At 45.3% G+C, this 17,546-nt stretch overlaps 1 protein-coding gene across 4 annotated transcripts in view; it reads right to left on the reverse strand.

Annotated features, from left to right (window-relative positions):
* Positions 1-2,132: 2,132 nt before the first annotated feature.
* Positions 2,133-17,546, reverse strand: part of NECAB3 (N-terminal EF-hand calcium binding protein 3) — a 33,536-nt gene continuing 18,122 nt past the window's right edge. For all 4 annotated transcript variants that reach the window (XM_072631277.1, XM_072631278.1, XM_072631280.1 and 1 more), the window contains 8 exons: positions 8,859-8,995; positions 8,052-8,179; positions 7,725-7,804; positions 6,978-7,034; positions 4,613-4,725; positions 4,238-4,315; positions 3,795-3,886; positions 2,133-3,069 (listed from right to left, as the gene is read on the reverse strand). In XM_072631277.1, coding sequence (XP_072487378.1) covers positions 3,041-3,069; positions 3,795-3,886; positions 4,238-4,315; positions 4,613-4,725; positions 6,978-7,034; positions 7,725-7,804; positions 8,052-8,179; positions 8,859-8,995 — 714 coding nt within the window. In that variant the 3' untranslated portion in view covers positions 2,133-3,040. The remainder of the gene's footprint in view (positions 3,070-3,794; positions 3,887-4,237; positions 4,316-4,612; positions 4,726-6,977; positions 7,035-7,724; positions 7,805-8,051; positions 8,180-8,858; positions 8,996-17,546) is intronic.

Here is a 17,546-nt window from a genome sequence, read left to right on the forward strand (position 1 = left end):
CTCTGCCCTGGTTCCAGATGTCAGAGCAAAAGGGGCACATGGTCCCCACAGGCTTCATCCCTCCCCCTGCCCATCCAACAGGTTCATATTCTGTTCTCTCGGGAGAAAGGCCCTAAATGTGGGAACTAGAAGGTGGGCGTGGAAACGATGGGGGGGAGGCGGAGGCAGTAGAACATTCAGGCTGACCTGAAGAGGCAAAGAGCCCACTGAGGGACGGGAGAAAAGGAGAAAGCAAGCTTCTTGAGCCCTTATTAGCCTTTGTAGAGTCCGCACCCTGGAAGTTTATCTGAACCCTTGAACCTATGTCCTGTTCAGCCTCTTGGGAAAAAGTCTTAGCCCCAAGGATGAGAAAGAATGTTCAGGATGAGGCTTTGGGGACTTAGTGGAACAAAGGTTCCTTGTTTCCTTTGAGCCCAGTGGGCCAGGTTGGAGCATCCCCTGGTGGTCATGGGCTCTCACTACAACCAGGAAGCTCAATCATGTAGTCAATTCAGAAGTGGAAAGGATCTTCTATGGTCTGAGCTCAAGGGCCTTCACCATAGAAGTCATCTCTGCTCTGCCCTCCAATCTAGCCTCCGCAAGGCTCCCAAAATACGGTGCAATGGACTCGCCGCAAGAAACTGGCCTAGACAACTTTGAAGGTCCCTTTTAGGTGATCTTCCTAAAGCACAGATCTAACCATTTCACTTGCCTGCCCAAAGAGGGCTCACGTTGGTCTCTGCTGTCTCTGGGATGAAATACAAGCTAATTCCCAACAAGCATTTCAAGCCCTACCCAATGGGGCTGCAGCCTAGCTTTCCAGGATAATTGGGTATTTCTCTCCTCTTTACACAGAGGCAGCCAAGCTAGCTTGTCTTGGTTCTTCATGTACATAGTACTCCATCTCCCTTCTCGATGATTTTGCCACGTTGTAACCCATACTTGGAATTCTCACCTCTGCCTCTTAAAATCCTCTCACTTCCTTCAAAATTCAATTCAAAGGACACCACCCACAAGGCGGTCAGTCCCCAGAAATTACCCTTCTGCCTTGTAAATATTATGTGGGATTAAATGAGATAATATTTTACAAAGCTTAAAAATGCTATATCAATATTAGCTGTCATTGTAAACTTATTGGAGTTTTATATTGTTTCTCACACACCAACCTCCCCTTCACCCCCTGCCCCACACAAGGGAATGTAACCATTTTGAGGGCAGAGACTGAACAGTGCCCGACATATAGTGGGCAATTAGTAAATGTTGAATAAGTCCAACCCCATTTTACAGACAAGTAAACTGAGACCCAGAGAGTTAAAGTGACTTGCCCCAGGTCACACAAGTATCAAGTCCAGGATTCTACCCCAGGTTCTTGGTCTCCAAAATACAGCCCGTTTTCTGCCTTTTAATGCTCAGTGAGTCCAACACCCTCATTGCCAAGGTGCTCCCACAACCTGGTAGGGGTGGCAGAACAAAAAACTAGAACCCAGACTTCTTGATTTCCAGCTTGGGAGCTTCATTCAGCTTTCTGCTTGAATAGATCTTCAGTCACCATGATGGACTTAGCATCTTTTTTTTTTAAACGTTCCCTCTTCTGGATACCCAGCTGGAAGAGAGAGGACTCTTTCCTATTAAGAAATGACTCCTTCACCTCTGATTCCACCACCCTGACCAGCTGTTACCCTTCCCATTTCAGAAATGATCCAGTCCCTTGCCTTCACAGCTGTCCCCATTCCTGTTTACCCTCCAGGGTATGTGGGGAAGCCTCCAAACTCTGTGGGTTTGCCCCAGAGCATGGGTATTCCATGGATGGTCACTGAAGACACTGCCCACATATACTGTGTAAAGAAGGGGTCCCTTCCCCCCCCCCCCCGGGCCCAGCCCCACAGGGGTGGTGTGAGGATCGGCTGTAAAGACAACTGACATTGCCTCCCTGAGCCTTGCCTCTCCCAGGCACTTGCTGGGAAAGCTCCACGTGTGCTGGAGAAAGGACCTAGCTGGTGAGCCTCTTGGGGCCCTGAGATTCTAAACTAGCCCCTTCTTCTAGGCCCCCCAGCTGCAAGATGACTTTGGAACCCCCTCTGTGAATGAGATCAAGGTCAGGCTGGGGTGATGGGTGAGGCAGAGTCTGAAAGAAGGAAAGGGAAGAGATGATAGAAAGTGAGACAGGAACCTTTATTGCAGGAAAAGTGGGAGCCAGCGTACAAGGTCATCCCTGGACTCAAGTCCTCAGTGTTACTGCTACTCATGCAGTTACTTTTATCCTAAAGATAGCTGCATGTGGGTGGTACATGGACATGCAAAGCATATGCAGATTACATGCAAATTATAGCTTCTTCCCTCCCTATGGGGAGATGGGGCAGAACCCTTGTTCATCCCCTCCCCCGGACACCACTATACACACACATATGTATACTACACAGCAAGGCAGTTCCAGTTTCAGCCAAAGGGCAAAAGCCAGGCCTGTACCCTGACCTCCCCAGCAGATATCACTTCGTGGCCCAGTATGAGATGACCCAGTCTCCACCAAGGTCTCCAGTCACCCTTCTAAGCCCTGAGAAAAGCTATGGATGTCTCCTTAGCGAAGGAGGCATCAAGCATCCCTAGAAACCTTAGAAATCATCAAATCCAACCTTCCCCCCATTTTACAAGTTGAGAAACTGAAGCCCACCGAGGGGAAGTAACCAGCCCAAAGTAACATGGCCAGATCTAGAACCCAAGAACCTACCTCTGATCCCTGAGCTCTCTGCATCATGCTGCCACTGAGAAATTCCCCCACCCCCATATAGGTAGTTGTCTGTGCAGTATAAACCCACCACCATTAGCAGCCTAGGACTTGGGACAGATGGGATTGTTGTTTGAGTGGCTTGGCGGAGGGCTTCCAAAAGGCAGCAGTTTGGGCTGGGAGATGTCCCTGTCCCAGACAGTGGGCTCCTCCCTCTCTCCAGCTCTTTCAAGCCCACACAGAGCCAAGTCTCTATTGAGTCCTGCAGGGCTCCTGGGGATAAAGGGCAACGTTGGGCCAAAGTAACCTTCATCCACAGACCAGGGGTTGGTCCAGAGTTCAGTTATTGTTCATGATCCACCATGATGCTGAAAAAGGAAAGTTGGGGTCAGATCCCATCTTCCTGGGTCTCCTTGTTGAGTTCCTACTTTGTGACAAGCCAAAGTACCAAGGGAGATGAATTTAGAGTTAGGGTTAGGGCCAGACTGGGCAGCATTTTGGGAGAGAAGGCAGTCCACAGCCATCAGAATCCTGAGCTGAGAGCCTTCTAGTTACCTCTGACCCTTCTCACTCACCCCCAGCACCTTGTTCCTAAGATCTTACTGATTTTGACAGTAAAATCTTCAAAATTCTTTTCCATCCTCATCACATCTCTTCTGCACTACTGTCTTCAATCTGTTTTCTCTCTAGTCAGTGCCATGCACAACCCAACTCAGTAACCTTGATAGACCCCTTAAGGTAAAAAGAGCCTAGTCCAGGAGCCAAAAGCTGTAGGGTCTCATACTAGCTCTGCTCCTAATCCCCTTTGACCTTGAACAATTCCTTCCCTTCTCTAAGCTCAGTTTCCACATTAGTAACATGGAGGAAGGAGGCATTAGATGATCTCTCAGCCCTTTCTAGCTCTGAATTTTTATGAATCTATAAGAAAAATCCTGATTCTGGCATTCAAGGCCCTCCACTGTCTGATCCTACCATATCCGTTTCCTGTCTTACTTAACACTGTTCCCTTCCATGTAGTCTATACACCGGGGATATTGGGGGTAATATGCAAAGGTCTGGGATTGGGCGCGAGGGGGACTGAGAGTTGTCTCACCTGGAAAGAGCATGGTGGTCAGAACCTCCGGGGTCTGAAGATGGTCAATGAGAACTCTCTGGAAGGCCTTGGAATAGCTTGTCTGTGAGTGACTGTGGAACATTGGGGATGTGCAGATAGAGCAGTGAGGAGGAACATGGGTGGGGTGGTTTTTTCAACTCCTACCAGCCCCCAGGGCCACAAGCTCTCCACCCCCCCCAAAAAATGAATCATGGGATCATAGACCTAGAGTCAGAAGGAACATCAAAGGATGTCTAGTCCAACTCCCCATTTTACAGATGAAGAAACTGAGACCCTAGGAGATGAAATGACTTGTCCAAGGTCGCGTGGATAGTTTAATTGTACTGTCCATAGCCAGTGTTTTTTCCGTTGTATCTGACTGCCTCCCCAAGGGCACAGAGAAGAGCCCCTTCACCTCCCTCCGGCCCCTGAGGAACGCTCACCTTTTCCAGGAGGACTCATCTTTCCAAAACTCAAACAGAATGAAAGTGGCTTCACCCAGCAGTTTCTGTGCTGACACACTGGAAGGGACCAAACCACGCATGCACATGCAGGCAAGCAGCCCAACCCGTGGAGGCTCTGTCAGTTCTCTCCCAGAATCCCCTCCCTCCATAAGCTCCCTGCTGGGCTCAGGGCCCCAGCAGCAGTGGCTGATGGACAGCTACTCCCCAGCTCCAAACTTCCCTACTAAACCTCTTGCTTCATCTCACTCTGACCTTGGGAGGTCACTGAGTCTGAAGGACTCCATCCCATGCCACCCAGGGCCTTATCTCAGGCTCCCCAGACCACACTTGTTTATCCAGGCCAGGGGGACTCACTGTAGGCAGCTGCTCTGGGCACTTGTAAAATCTGTATAGCAGCAGAGGGCACGCTGGAAATCCTGCAAGGCATCATTAGTCACCGAGATCTGCCTCTGCGCCACTAGAATATGCTGCCAAGAGAGGAAAAGGCACACTCCAAAGAAATGAGTCACTTCTGAAGGAGGGACTATCTGGCCAGGCCAGGGGCATGGAGGGGAGAGGGCCTCTGATCCTCTCCAGTAGAGAAGAGCATTGAGACAGCCCAGGCCTGTGTCCTAAAGAATGCACCGGTCAGGGAGGCTGAGCCGTGAAGAATATTACTAAAGCAAAACCAGTAGGTGAGGCGAGGAGAATAACGAGAAGGGGGTAATGCAGAGTAGCAAAGATTAGAAGATATTTCAGTTATGGAGTTCAGTTATGCAAGGAGAAGTGGGTGGCCTGTCCCCCAGAGACTCCATCCCACATGCCCACAGGGGGTGAGTAGAGGGCACTCTCTAGGAGAAGAATGCCAGGGCAACAGGACCTTGGGGGGGAGGGTGGTCCAGGACTGGTTAAGATAACAAGACCTAACAGTACAGATTTACAGAGGAGCTCAAAGTACAAGGTATGGTCTGGATCACCATGAGGAGAAAATATGCCACGTCTTACTCCATTTCAGTGCCCTGAAACAAAGCTGCAGTTGCCCTACCCTACTCATAACACTTAAGGGAGCCAGTCCCTCCAACCTTAGTTAGGAATGAGAGAGGGGAGCACAGCCTGTTAAAGAATGCAAGAAGTGGCGGGGGGGGGGGGGGTGGCAATGAGCCCTGGAATCAGGGGTCAGAAGAATGGATTTGAGCTCTGGCTCTGACATTAACTAACCTTAATGATAATAATAACTATGTGCCAGGGCCTGGGCTAAGCACTTTACCATGATTACCTCATGTGATCCTCACAACAACCCTGGGAGGTAAGTGCTATTATTATCCCAATTTACAGTGGAAGAAATTGAGGAAAACAGAAGTGAAAAGACTTGCCCAGAGCCACCTAGCTATTAAGTGTCTAAGGCTGGATTTGAACTCAGATCTTCCAGAGTCCAGTCCTGGTTCACTATCCACTGTTCTTGTTGTTTCGTGGATTGGACCTTGTGTCCAGGAGGGCCATACAGAAGTAGAAGATAGGAAACACACATCCCTGGCCTTATTAGGGATAGCCTGACATGAGGGAGGGTGCCCAGTGTAGGGAGGGACCCCTGGGAATGAAACCCCGAAGCACTAGATTAGTAGTTGACTGAAATAGAGGCAAAGAAGGGAATTCTGGTGTGGAAACCCCCTCCAGTCATGCAAATCAGCATCTCATCCCAACTGGGAGTCTTTAAGAGCTTCTGAAGTACTGAGAGCTGAGAGGTTAAGGGTCAGACAATGTCATCCTTACTTCAAGGCTCTCCCTTTATCTGCCACTCCACCTTGTCCCTTCCTAGACATATATTTCATTACTCTCGTTTTAAACTAAATGCCTCGGTTTGAAAGGATTTAGAGCTAGGAGACTGTCCGTTCATAGGATCATAGGACCATAAAATCCCACATTTAGAGCTATGTATGTCAGGAGCCATATAGTTCTACCTCCTTCATGTACAAATGGGAAAACTGAGGCCAATGAAAGAGAAGGGATTGGTTCAAGTTCACATAGCTAAGAAATGGTAGAACCCATGTTCTCTGAGTCCAAATCCAGTGTCCTCCAATGCCTCAGAATCCTAGGATGTTGGAATCAGAAAGGCCTGTGGTTAAATTTTGAGACTTTCTCCTACTCAAAGCCTTTTCATGTCACTTACTTCATTAGATCATGATCATAGCCCTGGGAGGTAGATACTGAAAGAATTATTATGTTTTATATGTGGTTTGTAAATGGCACACAATTGGTGATTAATAAAGGCTTGATTAATTGAATGGAGAATCACTTGCCCAGAATCCAACAGAAAGTTAGTGGCAGAGCCAGGACTCCTGATTCATGGCCCTGTACCCTGAGGGAATCTTTGTTGAAGAGGATATTCTTGGTCATAAATAAGTTGGATTGAAGAGTCAGGGAGGTCCCTTCCAATTCTGTGATTCTGTGAGTCAAGGAGTAGGAATCCTGAGATGAAGTCGCAAGATTTCAATTGGAACATGGGGCTAACACTCCAGGATTGTTCCCTGCTTTAGGATATGGGACCCTCTACTCAATCCCTGTGGGAATGTGGGGTGGATTCTCAATTGGGACACTGGCACATGGCTGAATGACCTGGTTGAACATTAAGCCATACCCAAGACTTTCACCCATGCCTGTGGACCAGGGGCCTCTGGAAATATGAATAGCCTCGATCTCTATACCCAGATACTCCATCCCGGGACTTGGGAACAGGACTCACCGAATCAGTTGATTTGCAAAGTATGGCTTCTGTTAAGGGCTCCAGTCGCAGGGTGTGCTAAGGAGAAAGGTGATGGGAAGCAGGGTTGAGGCTGGAAAAGGTGTAGGGGCAAAAAGACAGAGGAAGGTAGGTATCTGAAGGAACTGGAGAAGAGATAATGGGGCTGGATCTGGGGGTGGGGTGGAGTGGGGAGGGAAGGTACATGATAGCTATGTACAAGCATATGGAGAGTTTAAGGATTAGAGCTGTTCTTGACCCTGAATGACAGAATGAGGAGCCAAGGGTGGGTGGAAGGGTAGATAAGTTGAGTAAGTTACTGAGAGCCAGAGTTCAAGGCAATATAGGGGTGATTTTTTTTAATGGATCTATCCAAAAAAAGAAAGGTACTGCCTTGGAAAGTGAGTGAATTCTCTTTCACTTGAAGGCTTTGAGGAGATGAGGGATGACTATATGCTTGTGGGATACTGTGAAGAGAAGGTATTTCTGCCCATGGACAGGAAAGAATGGATGCTCCTTCTAGTTCTGAGGTTTTCTGGTTTTGGGATGGTGGGCAGACCCTACCACCTTGGTGGGATTTCTCTTTGGGACCCCTGCCTGACTTCCTGCCAGCTTCCTGAGTCGGCTCATGCCAGGCATTCTTAACTGCCCCTGGAATGCAGGTAGAGATGGACAAGGACACCCTTCACTCAGCAGAGCAGAGCTGGGAACAGGGGCCTGGAGCTGAGCCAGACCCCAGGGGCCATGTACCTTACACTCCAACTGGTCTATGAGCTGCTGTAATCGATTCACTTGCACCATCCACTGACTGTCGGACTCCACGCATTGCCCTGCATGTGCCAAGGAGATGGGAGAGGGACTTAAAAGCATTGGGTTCCCACCCCTCCCTGCTAATCTCTCCCCTCCACCCCCTGCTCCTTCTTCCAAGCTGGCACCCTTCCCCCTCAGGCTGAGGGACCTGGGAGGTAGCGTAGACTTGTACCCCCTGGTTTAGGACAAGACCTGAGACACTTAAAAGGGGAGAGAAGAGGCCTGAGACAGGAACCTCACTGGTGGGTGCTCAGAAGGCCCACCCACCTGTGTTCAGAATGCCACAATCCAGGGTGCTCGGAGACAGGCAGATATTCCGCATGGCCCGGCGCCCAGACCTCCTGCCAGCCCGAGGACGACCCGACTCCTCTGCTTTCTTCATGGGCACATCCGTCCTGCAGGGAATAGGCTTGAGACCTGGATGTCTGAGTCCACTATTCCTCCCTAGCCCTGGAGACTGGCTCATGGACCCAAAGGACAGCAGCTGCCAATGCAAGGTGGTCCTCAGAGCCCCCCAGCTCCCTGAACCTGGAGCTTCCCAGGGACATCCCTCATCCTCCCACTGGGGTGATCTACTTCTTTCTCAGACAATTGCCATTTCTCTGCCCCACTCACATCATAAAATCATAAGGTTCAGACCTTATTGTTAAGACCTATATGTTGAAGACTTTAGAGATCAGCCAGCCCAACCCACTTCATTTTAGGGGTGTGTTTTTTTGGAGGCAATCGGGGCTAAGTGACTTGCCTAAGGTCACACAGCTAGTGTCTAAGGCTAGATTTGAACTCAGGTCCTCCTGAGTCCAATGCTCTATCCACTGCACCACCTGCTGCCCCTCCTTCATTTTAGAGATAAAGAAACTGAGGTACAAAGAGCTTCGGTGATTTGCTCAATATCAGATAAGAAGAGAAGCTGGAATTTGAAACCAGGCCTTAAGTCTACAGCCTTGGGGCTCTTTCCACTGGCTCAGCTGCCTCTTCCTCTTCTCCTTTGTCTCTGCTGCCCCCTAGGACTTCTCTCCTTTTCCAGCACTGCCCAACCCCCATTTCCACATTGGGCCTTCTACTCATACTTACTGAGAGCCAGCCATCTGACCCTCAAGCGTGTCCGAAGCTCCCTCCAGGGAGCCCTGCAGGGCCTGTAGCTGACCCACAGTCTCTCGAAGGAGGAATCTCATTACGAACTGGTCCACTTTGGATGCATGGTCATACTCCTGGGATAGAGTGCGGGTAAGAAGGAAGCATGACAGTCAGCAGAACGTCCCAGGCCCAACTCTCCCCCAAGAAACCCAGCTAACCATGTGTGTAAGTGCACACACACGTATTCCAGTCAGCAGAGATGTTCCCAGCCTCAGGGCTGAAATAATAAAAATAACTCACATTTCTGTAGAGTTTTGAGGTTCACAAAGTCAAATTAGTTAATACAAATGTTATCATTCCCATTTTATAGAGGAGAAGACTAAGCACCAGAGAGAAGGGAATCATAGCCATGGGGGCAGAGCTCGAGACTCTGATTGTAGCTGTGTGATGGTAAAGAAACCACTTAACCCCCTAAACAGGGTTGTTGTAAGGAATATATTTTGTACACTATTAAGTGAGATACCATTTCCATAGGAGCTATCATCAGGATAGGCTAAAAAATACATCTCATCTAATCCCCTCATTTTACAAATGAGGAAACTGAGGCCCAGAGGAGGAGACCAATGTCATATAGCTAATGGCAGAGCCAGGACTTCATTCCAAGCTTCCTGCCTCCAAAGTCAGTGCTCTTCTCATTAAATCCCTCTGTTTCCCTAGCAAACTTCAATCTGTGGATTTCTGTGCACCACCCACCCAGCCTGGGCATTCCTGTGCCAGCAGGATTAGCTTGACCATCTCAGGCTTGGCAACAGAGACTAGGAACAACTCAGGTAGAGAGTGAAACAGAGGGGGCCTGGGCCTCTCACAGTCGGAGGAAAACCACACACAGCTGGCATTGGGCAGAAGGGACCATTTAAGCCCGCAGGGACCACCAGCCCCCCTCAGGGTTGTCCTGCTGAGCAGTGAGATAGAAGCAGCCGAAGTGGCCCTGTGAAAAGGTCAGATCGGCTGAGAGCAGCGAGAGGCCCCGGAAGGCCCCAGAAATGCAGCAGATGAGAAATGAAATCCTCCCTCCCCCAGGGAAAGGAGACACTAGAGGATGGCAGGGAGGGTTGGGTAGGGAAGGGAGACAAAGCTATGTGTGAGAAAGGCTAGGGATGAGAAAATCTGCAGGGGAAGAGAAGGCAGATGGGATCAGAGCCTAGGATTCTGGGCTGTCTCTCCCCAGCTTTCCCCCTGTAATGCCAGAGGGGCACATCTAATCTCAGGATGCTCCAGGGAAAGGACTACCTCCAACCTCTAAGGCTTTGAGTATATCAGTTGTCTCTCCATCATCTTCCTTATGCCCCATTGCCTACCCCCTGGGCTCTGTATCCTCCTCCATCATGGTCTAGAACATCCTTAGAACCGTCCAATTCCTTCCCCCTCCCCCACAGTGTTTGAGGCTTCCTCTCTGCCCATGGTTGCAGCATACAGACCCATCTCCCCCCTTGTAGGCACACACATATATATACACATACACCCCAAACGCAGCTAATCTCATCCCACATATGTTCACATTTACACAATTTTTCTACACATGGTTACACATATGTGCAAACATACCAATCTCTCCACCCACAATGCTTATACACTTAACACATTCACAATACATATAACATCTCCATATATACAGACACCATAAATTCACAGCCCACTCTCTCCACATATGCAAACACTTCCCATTGCACATGCCCCAGACATTATCTCCCCATACACATCCTTGCACATGCATATGTATACCCGTACCCTGACATTATCATCCTACATACTCATGTCTCCTCTTTTTCATTGCCAAACTCCTGGGGGATGGGGGGTATCATTTATACTTGTTACATCTTCCCTTCTCACTCACTAGTTTTCCAGTTTTTTGCCCCACTGAAACTGCTCTCTCCAAAGTTATCCAGAGATCTCTTAACTGCTAAATCTAATGTGTTTTTTTTCAGCCTTATCCTTTTTGACTCTGCAGTATTTCACTGTGTGGATAAATTAATACCTCCCATTTCTAGGTAATTTCTCTTGGCTAAACTGTTGTGTCACTACAGACTTTTGGTTCTCTAACCTAACTTCTCTGTCTCCTTTGCTGGCTCATCATCTCCCATGCACTAAGAGATGTCCCCTAGGGCTCTGTCCTGAGCCCTCTTCGGTTCTCTCTATGTACTGTCTCTCAGTGACCTCCTCGGCTCCCATGGGTTCAATTATCATCTATGTCTCGATGACACCCAGATCTCTATATCCAGCTCTACTCCTCTCATAAACTCCAATCTTACATCACCAACTGTCTACTGAAAATGTCCTCCTGGATGGCAAGCTGGAGTCTGAATTTCAACATGTCCAAAATGGGGCTCATCAACTTCCTCCTCTAAACCCACCCCTCTTCCAAACTTCCCTATTTGTTTTGAGGTCATCTTTCCAGTCCCTAAGGTTTGTAACCTCAGAGCCCTTCTCAACTTATCCCTCTCCCTCAACCCTCATATCTAATCAATTGCCAATTCTCCTACCACAAACTATCTTGTATCTGTCCCTTTCTATCCACAAGATCTAGTTTGGGCCCTTATTACCTCTTGGGTGAACTATTTTAATGGTTTCCTCAATGACCTCTCTATTTCTAGTCTCCCTCCTCTCTAATCAGTCATTTGGACATTTACCAAAATGATCCTCCTAAAAGTAGATCAGAGGGTGAAGCCAAGATAGCAGAGTAGCAGGAAGTAGAGACAAGCTCCACCCAACACACCTCCCTGACAAAGTCCTGAATTAATAGCAATATTAAACAAATGCACCAAATGGCAGCACATCTCAATATTTAAAGGAAAAGTAAATGAGTTATGAGGAGAAATAGACAGTAAAACTATATCAGTGGGGCATCTCAGTTTATGCCTCTCAGACCTAGATAAATCTAACCAAAGAAAAGAAGTGAAGGACCTGAAGAGAATTTTGGAAAATTTAGATATGATAGACCTTGACATTTTTGAATGGATGTATCAAAGAATATGCATATTTCATAGCTGTGCATGGCACCTTCACAAAAACTAACCATATATTAGGGCATAAAAATCTGACAAATTCAGAGAAGCAAAAATCTTAAACATGTTTTTACAGATCATGATGCAATAAAAATGATTTCCAGTAGACATTGAAAAATCAATTAAAATTCATTGGTGAATAAATAACAATCCCAAGAATTGGTGGGTCAAAGAACTAATAATAGAAACAATCATTTCACTAAGGCTAATGATAACAATGAGACAACATATCAAAATTTGGGGGACGTAGTCAACAAAGTCCTTAGCAGAAGTTTTATACCTCTAAAACTTTTCAGTAAATAAAGAAGAAATCAATAAATTGGGCATGGTACTAAATAAACTAAAAAAACCCAACAAATTAAAAATTCCCAACTAAATACCAACATATAAATCAAAGAAGAGACTAATAAAATTGAAAACAGTCCAATGAACCAATAAGTAAAATTAGGAGCTTTTTTTTTTAAAAAATCAATAAAATAGGTAAACTCTTAGCTGTCTTGATTTAAAAAAACAAGAAGAAGAAACCCAAATTATCAGTATCAAAAATAAAAAATAAATTCACAACCAATGAAGAAGAAATAAAAGAAATTGTTAGGAACTACTTCATCCAATTACATGCCAACAAAATTAAAAATATAAGTGAAATAGATTAATATTTACAAAAATATAAAATGCTCAGATGAATAGAATAAGAAATAGAAGACTTAACTAACCCAACTGGAGACAAAAAAAAAAATTAATGAGCCATAATCAAACTCCCAAATAAAAAAATACAAGATCAGAAGATTAACAAGCAAATTATCACATTCAGAGAACAATTCATTCCAATATTATATAAACTGTTAAAGAAAGATAAGAAAAGATGGAATCCTGCCAAATTCCTTCTGACACAAATATGGTCATTTAATTGTAAGCTCCTTGAGGGAAAGGACTGTCTTTTTGCCTCTTTTTGTATCCCCAGCACTTAGCAAGACATCTGGCACATAATACCTTAGTATAGTATCTGACGCTTAATATTGATTGATTGACTGATTGATCCCTAAACCAGAAAGAGTCTAAATTGGGAAAGAAAACTAAAGATAAATATCCCTAATGAATATTGCTGCAAAAGTTTAAGATAAAATTTTAGCAAGGAGACATCAAAAATATGTCACAAATATGATATGCTATCACCAGGCTAGAGTTACAACAGTAATGCTAGGTTGGTTCAGTACTAGGAGAATTGTACACATAATGCAATAATCATCAAAGCTGTTTGATCTTTAGAAATTGAGGAGGTAACTGTTGGAGTAAATTAGGTACACAATAAATAGAAGCAAGAAGCCTGGTGCTTGATAAACCCAGATATTGCAATAAAAACTCACTATTTGATAAAAAAAAAATGTTGGGAAAAATGGAAAGCAATCTTGAGGAAACTAGGTGTAGATCAACATTTAACAGCATATACCAAGAGAAGCTACAAATGGGTATATGACAAATATCAAAAGGGATATATTTAACAAATTAGAGGAGCAAAGAAATAATTATCTGTCAGATCTTTGAGTAGGGGAAGAGTTCACGACCAAACAAGAGAAAGAGAGGGTCACAAAAGATAAAATGGACAATTTTGATTACATACAGTTTTCTAAATATTACTCAGACAAAACCAATGCAGCAAAAATTAGAAGAGAAGCAAGTAAATGGGAAAAGATCTTTGCAGCAAATTTCTCTGATAAAATTATCTAAGACATATAGGGAACTTCAAATTTATAAGAATAAGAACCATTCCTCAATTAACAAGTGGTCAAAGGAAAAATCTAAATTATCAATACCTATGTGAAAAAGTGCTCTAAATTACTAATCATTGGAGAAGATGCAAATTAAAATAACTGAGATTCTACCTCATACCTCATAAGATTTGGGAAGTTGACAAAAAGAGGTTAATTGGCAGGTACATTATGGAACTATGTCTAAAAAAGCTATTAAACTGTAAATACCCTTTGACCCAGCAAAACCACTACTAGGTCTATACCCCAAGGAAATCAAAGAAAGGGAAAAGATCTACATGTAAAAAACCAAAACCAAACCATTTATAGAAGCTCTTTTTGTGGTGGCTGAGGGGGTGTCCATCAATTAGGGAATGGTGAAACAAATTATGATATATGAATGTGATGAATACTATAGTGCTATAAGACATGATCAAAGGAATGGTTTCAGAGAAATCTGGGAAGATCTATATGAACTGATGCAAAGTGAAGTGAGCAGAACCAGGAAAATACTTTATACAAGAGCAACAATATTATAAAGACAACTTTGAAATCTTGGGAAAATTGATGAACCCAATGACCAACCATGAGTTCAGAGGACTCATAATGAAACAGGCTACTCATCTCTAGACTCAGAGAGCAGATTGAGACATTTTGTAGAGGAACATGTGGAGTGAGGGCATAGCCAAAATAGGAATTTGTATTGCTTGTCTATACGTCTTTGTAACACACACACATACACACAAACACATTTACTTCTTCAGTGGGGTAGGAGGTAGATAAGTAGGAGAAAAAATTGAAAAAACTTTTAATTAAAAAAAGCAAACAAAAAGCAGGTCAGAACATGTCACTCCCATGCTCAAAGATTCCCCAGTGACTATTACTTCTAGGATAAAACCCAAACACCTTACCCTAGCATTTAGAAAGCACCCTTTAAAATCTGACTCCATCCTACATTTCTAGGCTTATTTCATGTTATTCTCCTTCATGCTTTCTACATTCCAGTCACAATGCTAGTTATTTTTCAAACTCAGAATTCCATCTCTCTCTTTATGCACAACTTCCCTGATGTCTGAAATTCACTCCCTCCTCCATACTTTAATCCTGACATTCCCTAAAGGTTCAGGTATTATCTCCTCAGTGAACCCTTTCTAGATTTCCCCTACTTGTTAATGTACTCTTTCCTCAAAATATCTTATACTTACTTATCTGCCTATATGTCTTATTTCTCAATAGGTTGTAAGCCCCTTGAGGGCAAGAAATTATCTTTGAATTTGACTTTGAATCTCAGCATCCTTGTGCATAGTAAATGCTTAATGTTTCTTGAAATTAAATTCTTCCCATATAGGAACACACTTCAAACACAAAGCCAATCTTTTTGCATACATACACACACACACACATCCTTCCCCGCAGTTACTCTAAACACACATTCAGTATCTTCTCCACACAGGCACATGTTCATATACATACACACACATATATATACACATATATACATCCCATCCCAAATACATATTTTCTATCTAGCCTCACCCAGATACATTCTTACACACATATCCCTAAGTAAATAGCCATTTTCTCCCCACACATGGATATACATGTATTTGTGTCCACTCATACACAGTTGAACTTTCCCTACATATGCACACACATGTACAATCAACATCTCTCCATATACTTATACATGATGGCATATTTACACACATTTCAATAAATCTAAATCATCAATATCCCCACATATCCTGAAATACACTTAATACTCACCCACATACATCCAGTTAAGCATTTATTAAGTTAAAAAAGCATTTATTAAGTGCCTTCTCTGTGCCAGATATTGGACTAAATGCTAGGGATATAAAGACAAAAACAGACCTGACAAGGGATCTTGGAAGTCATCAAGTCCAACCTTCATAATTTTCAGATGAGGAAATGTCCTCAGAGAGGTTGAGCCTCATCTAAAGCCAGGAAGCTATCAAGTATTGGAGGCAGAATTTGAACTCAGGTCTTCCAGACTCCAAGTCCAATACCCTATGCACAATGCCAACTAGGTAATTGTCCTTGCCTTCAAGGAACTTATGTTCCATTGGTCCAAGATCCTGTACGTCTCTCATTGTTTCCATATACATTCCCACTATCTTCTAAAATACTGAATTTGCCTACTTAAACAGAAAACTGTCAACCTCTCCCTCCCAGAAACATACAATCCTACCCTCCTACATACATACATAAAGTGCCCAGCCCAAGGTCTTGCACATAATAGATGCCCAATTGATATTTGGGTGAATATAATGGAATATTATTGTACAGTAAGAAATAATGAGGACAAGTAGGTGGTCCAGTGGATTGCACACCAGGCCTGAAATCAGGAAGACATGATTTCAGATCCAGCCTCAGATGCTTACTAGGTGTGACACCACGGGTAAGTCACTTAATCCTGTTTACCTGTTTCCTCATCTATAACATAAGCTGGAGAAGAAAATGGCAAACCACTCCAGTATCTTTGCCATGAAAAGCCCAAAGGGGGTCACAAAGAGTCAGACATGACTGAAACAACTGAACAACAAGAAATGATGAAATGAAAGAATTCAAAGACAGAAAGATTCTTACAAACTGATGCAGAACAAACATGAGCAGAATCAAGAAAAAAATACATAGGCGGAGCCAAGATGGCGGAGTAGAAAGACGCACATACACATAGCTCCGAACCCACAACCCACAGAACGGCTAGAGGGGACCAACCCACAGTGAATTCTGCACCCAGAGGCCACGGAATATTGGAGCGAGGGAGATTTCTGTTCCGGAGAGACCTGCAAACCTCTCGCGGGGGGTCCTTCGCGCTGTGGACTGGGCGCCGGGACTGGGAGCTGAGTGCAGCCCTGCAGCAGCCGCGACACCGTGAGGAAAAGATCCGAACGGGCTACGGGGACGAGATATCCTGCGGCCACGAGGGTCCCTCCACCCACAGAGGGACCTGCAAACCTCTCGCGGAGGGTCCGTGGCGCTGCGGACGCGGAGCCCAGCCCAGACCTGCGGCGGCCGCGGCTCCGAGAGGTACAGATCCGAGCAGGCTTTAGGGATGGCACAAGCCCCTCCACCCACAGGTGAGGGTCGGTGAGAGAGTCTCTTTGGCAGGTCGAGAGGGGAGTGGGGTGCCCCCATGGCTCGGGCCCCCCGGGAGATAGAAGCTGAGAGGCGGCTACAGACAGGGGCTCCCCAAGTGGGCGGGAGCCTGGATCCATTGTGGAAGGTCTGTGCATAAATCCCCTGAGGGAACTGGGCCTGAGAGGTGGCCCTGCCCCGACCTGACCACCTGAACTTAATTCTCACACTGAATAGCAGCCCTGCCCCCGCCAAAAGCCCTAAGGCGGGAAGCAGCATTTGAATCTCAGTCCCCAAACGCTGGCTGGGAGGACCAGGAGGCGAGGTGGGTGTGAGGAGAATATTCAGAGGTCAAGCCACTGGCTGGGGAGAATGCCCAAAAAAGGGAAAAGAAATAAAACTATTGAAGGGTACTTTCTCGGAGAAAAGACACCTCCTCCCTTCCTTTCTGACGAGGAAGAACAATGCTTACCATCAGGCAAAGACACAGAAATCAAGGATTCTGTGTCCCAGCCCACCCAATGGGCTCAGGCCATGGAAGAACTCAAAAAGAATTTTGAAAATCAAGTTAGAGAGGTGGAGGAAAAACTAGGAAGAGAAATGAGAGGGATGAAAGAGAAGCATGAAAAGCAGATCAGCTCCCTGCTAAAGGAGAACCAAAAAAATGTTGAAGAAATTAACACCTTGAAAACTAGCCTAACTCAATTGGCAAAAGAGGTTCAAAAGGCCAGTGAGGAGAAGAATGCTTTCAAAAGCAGAATTAGCCAAATGGAAAA

The sequence above is a fragment of the Notamacropus eugenii genome, chromosome 1 (assembly GCF_028372415.1).
Source record: "Notamacropus eugenii isolate mMacEug1 chromosome 1, mMacEug1.pri_v2, whole genome shotgun sequence".
NCBI classification, from domain to species: domain Eukaryota; kingdom Metazoa; phylum Chordata; class Mammalia; order Diprotodontia; family Macropodidae; genus Notamacropus; species Notamacropus eugenii.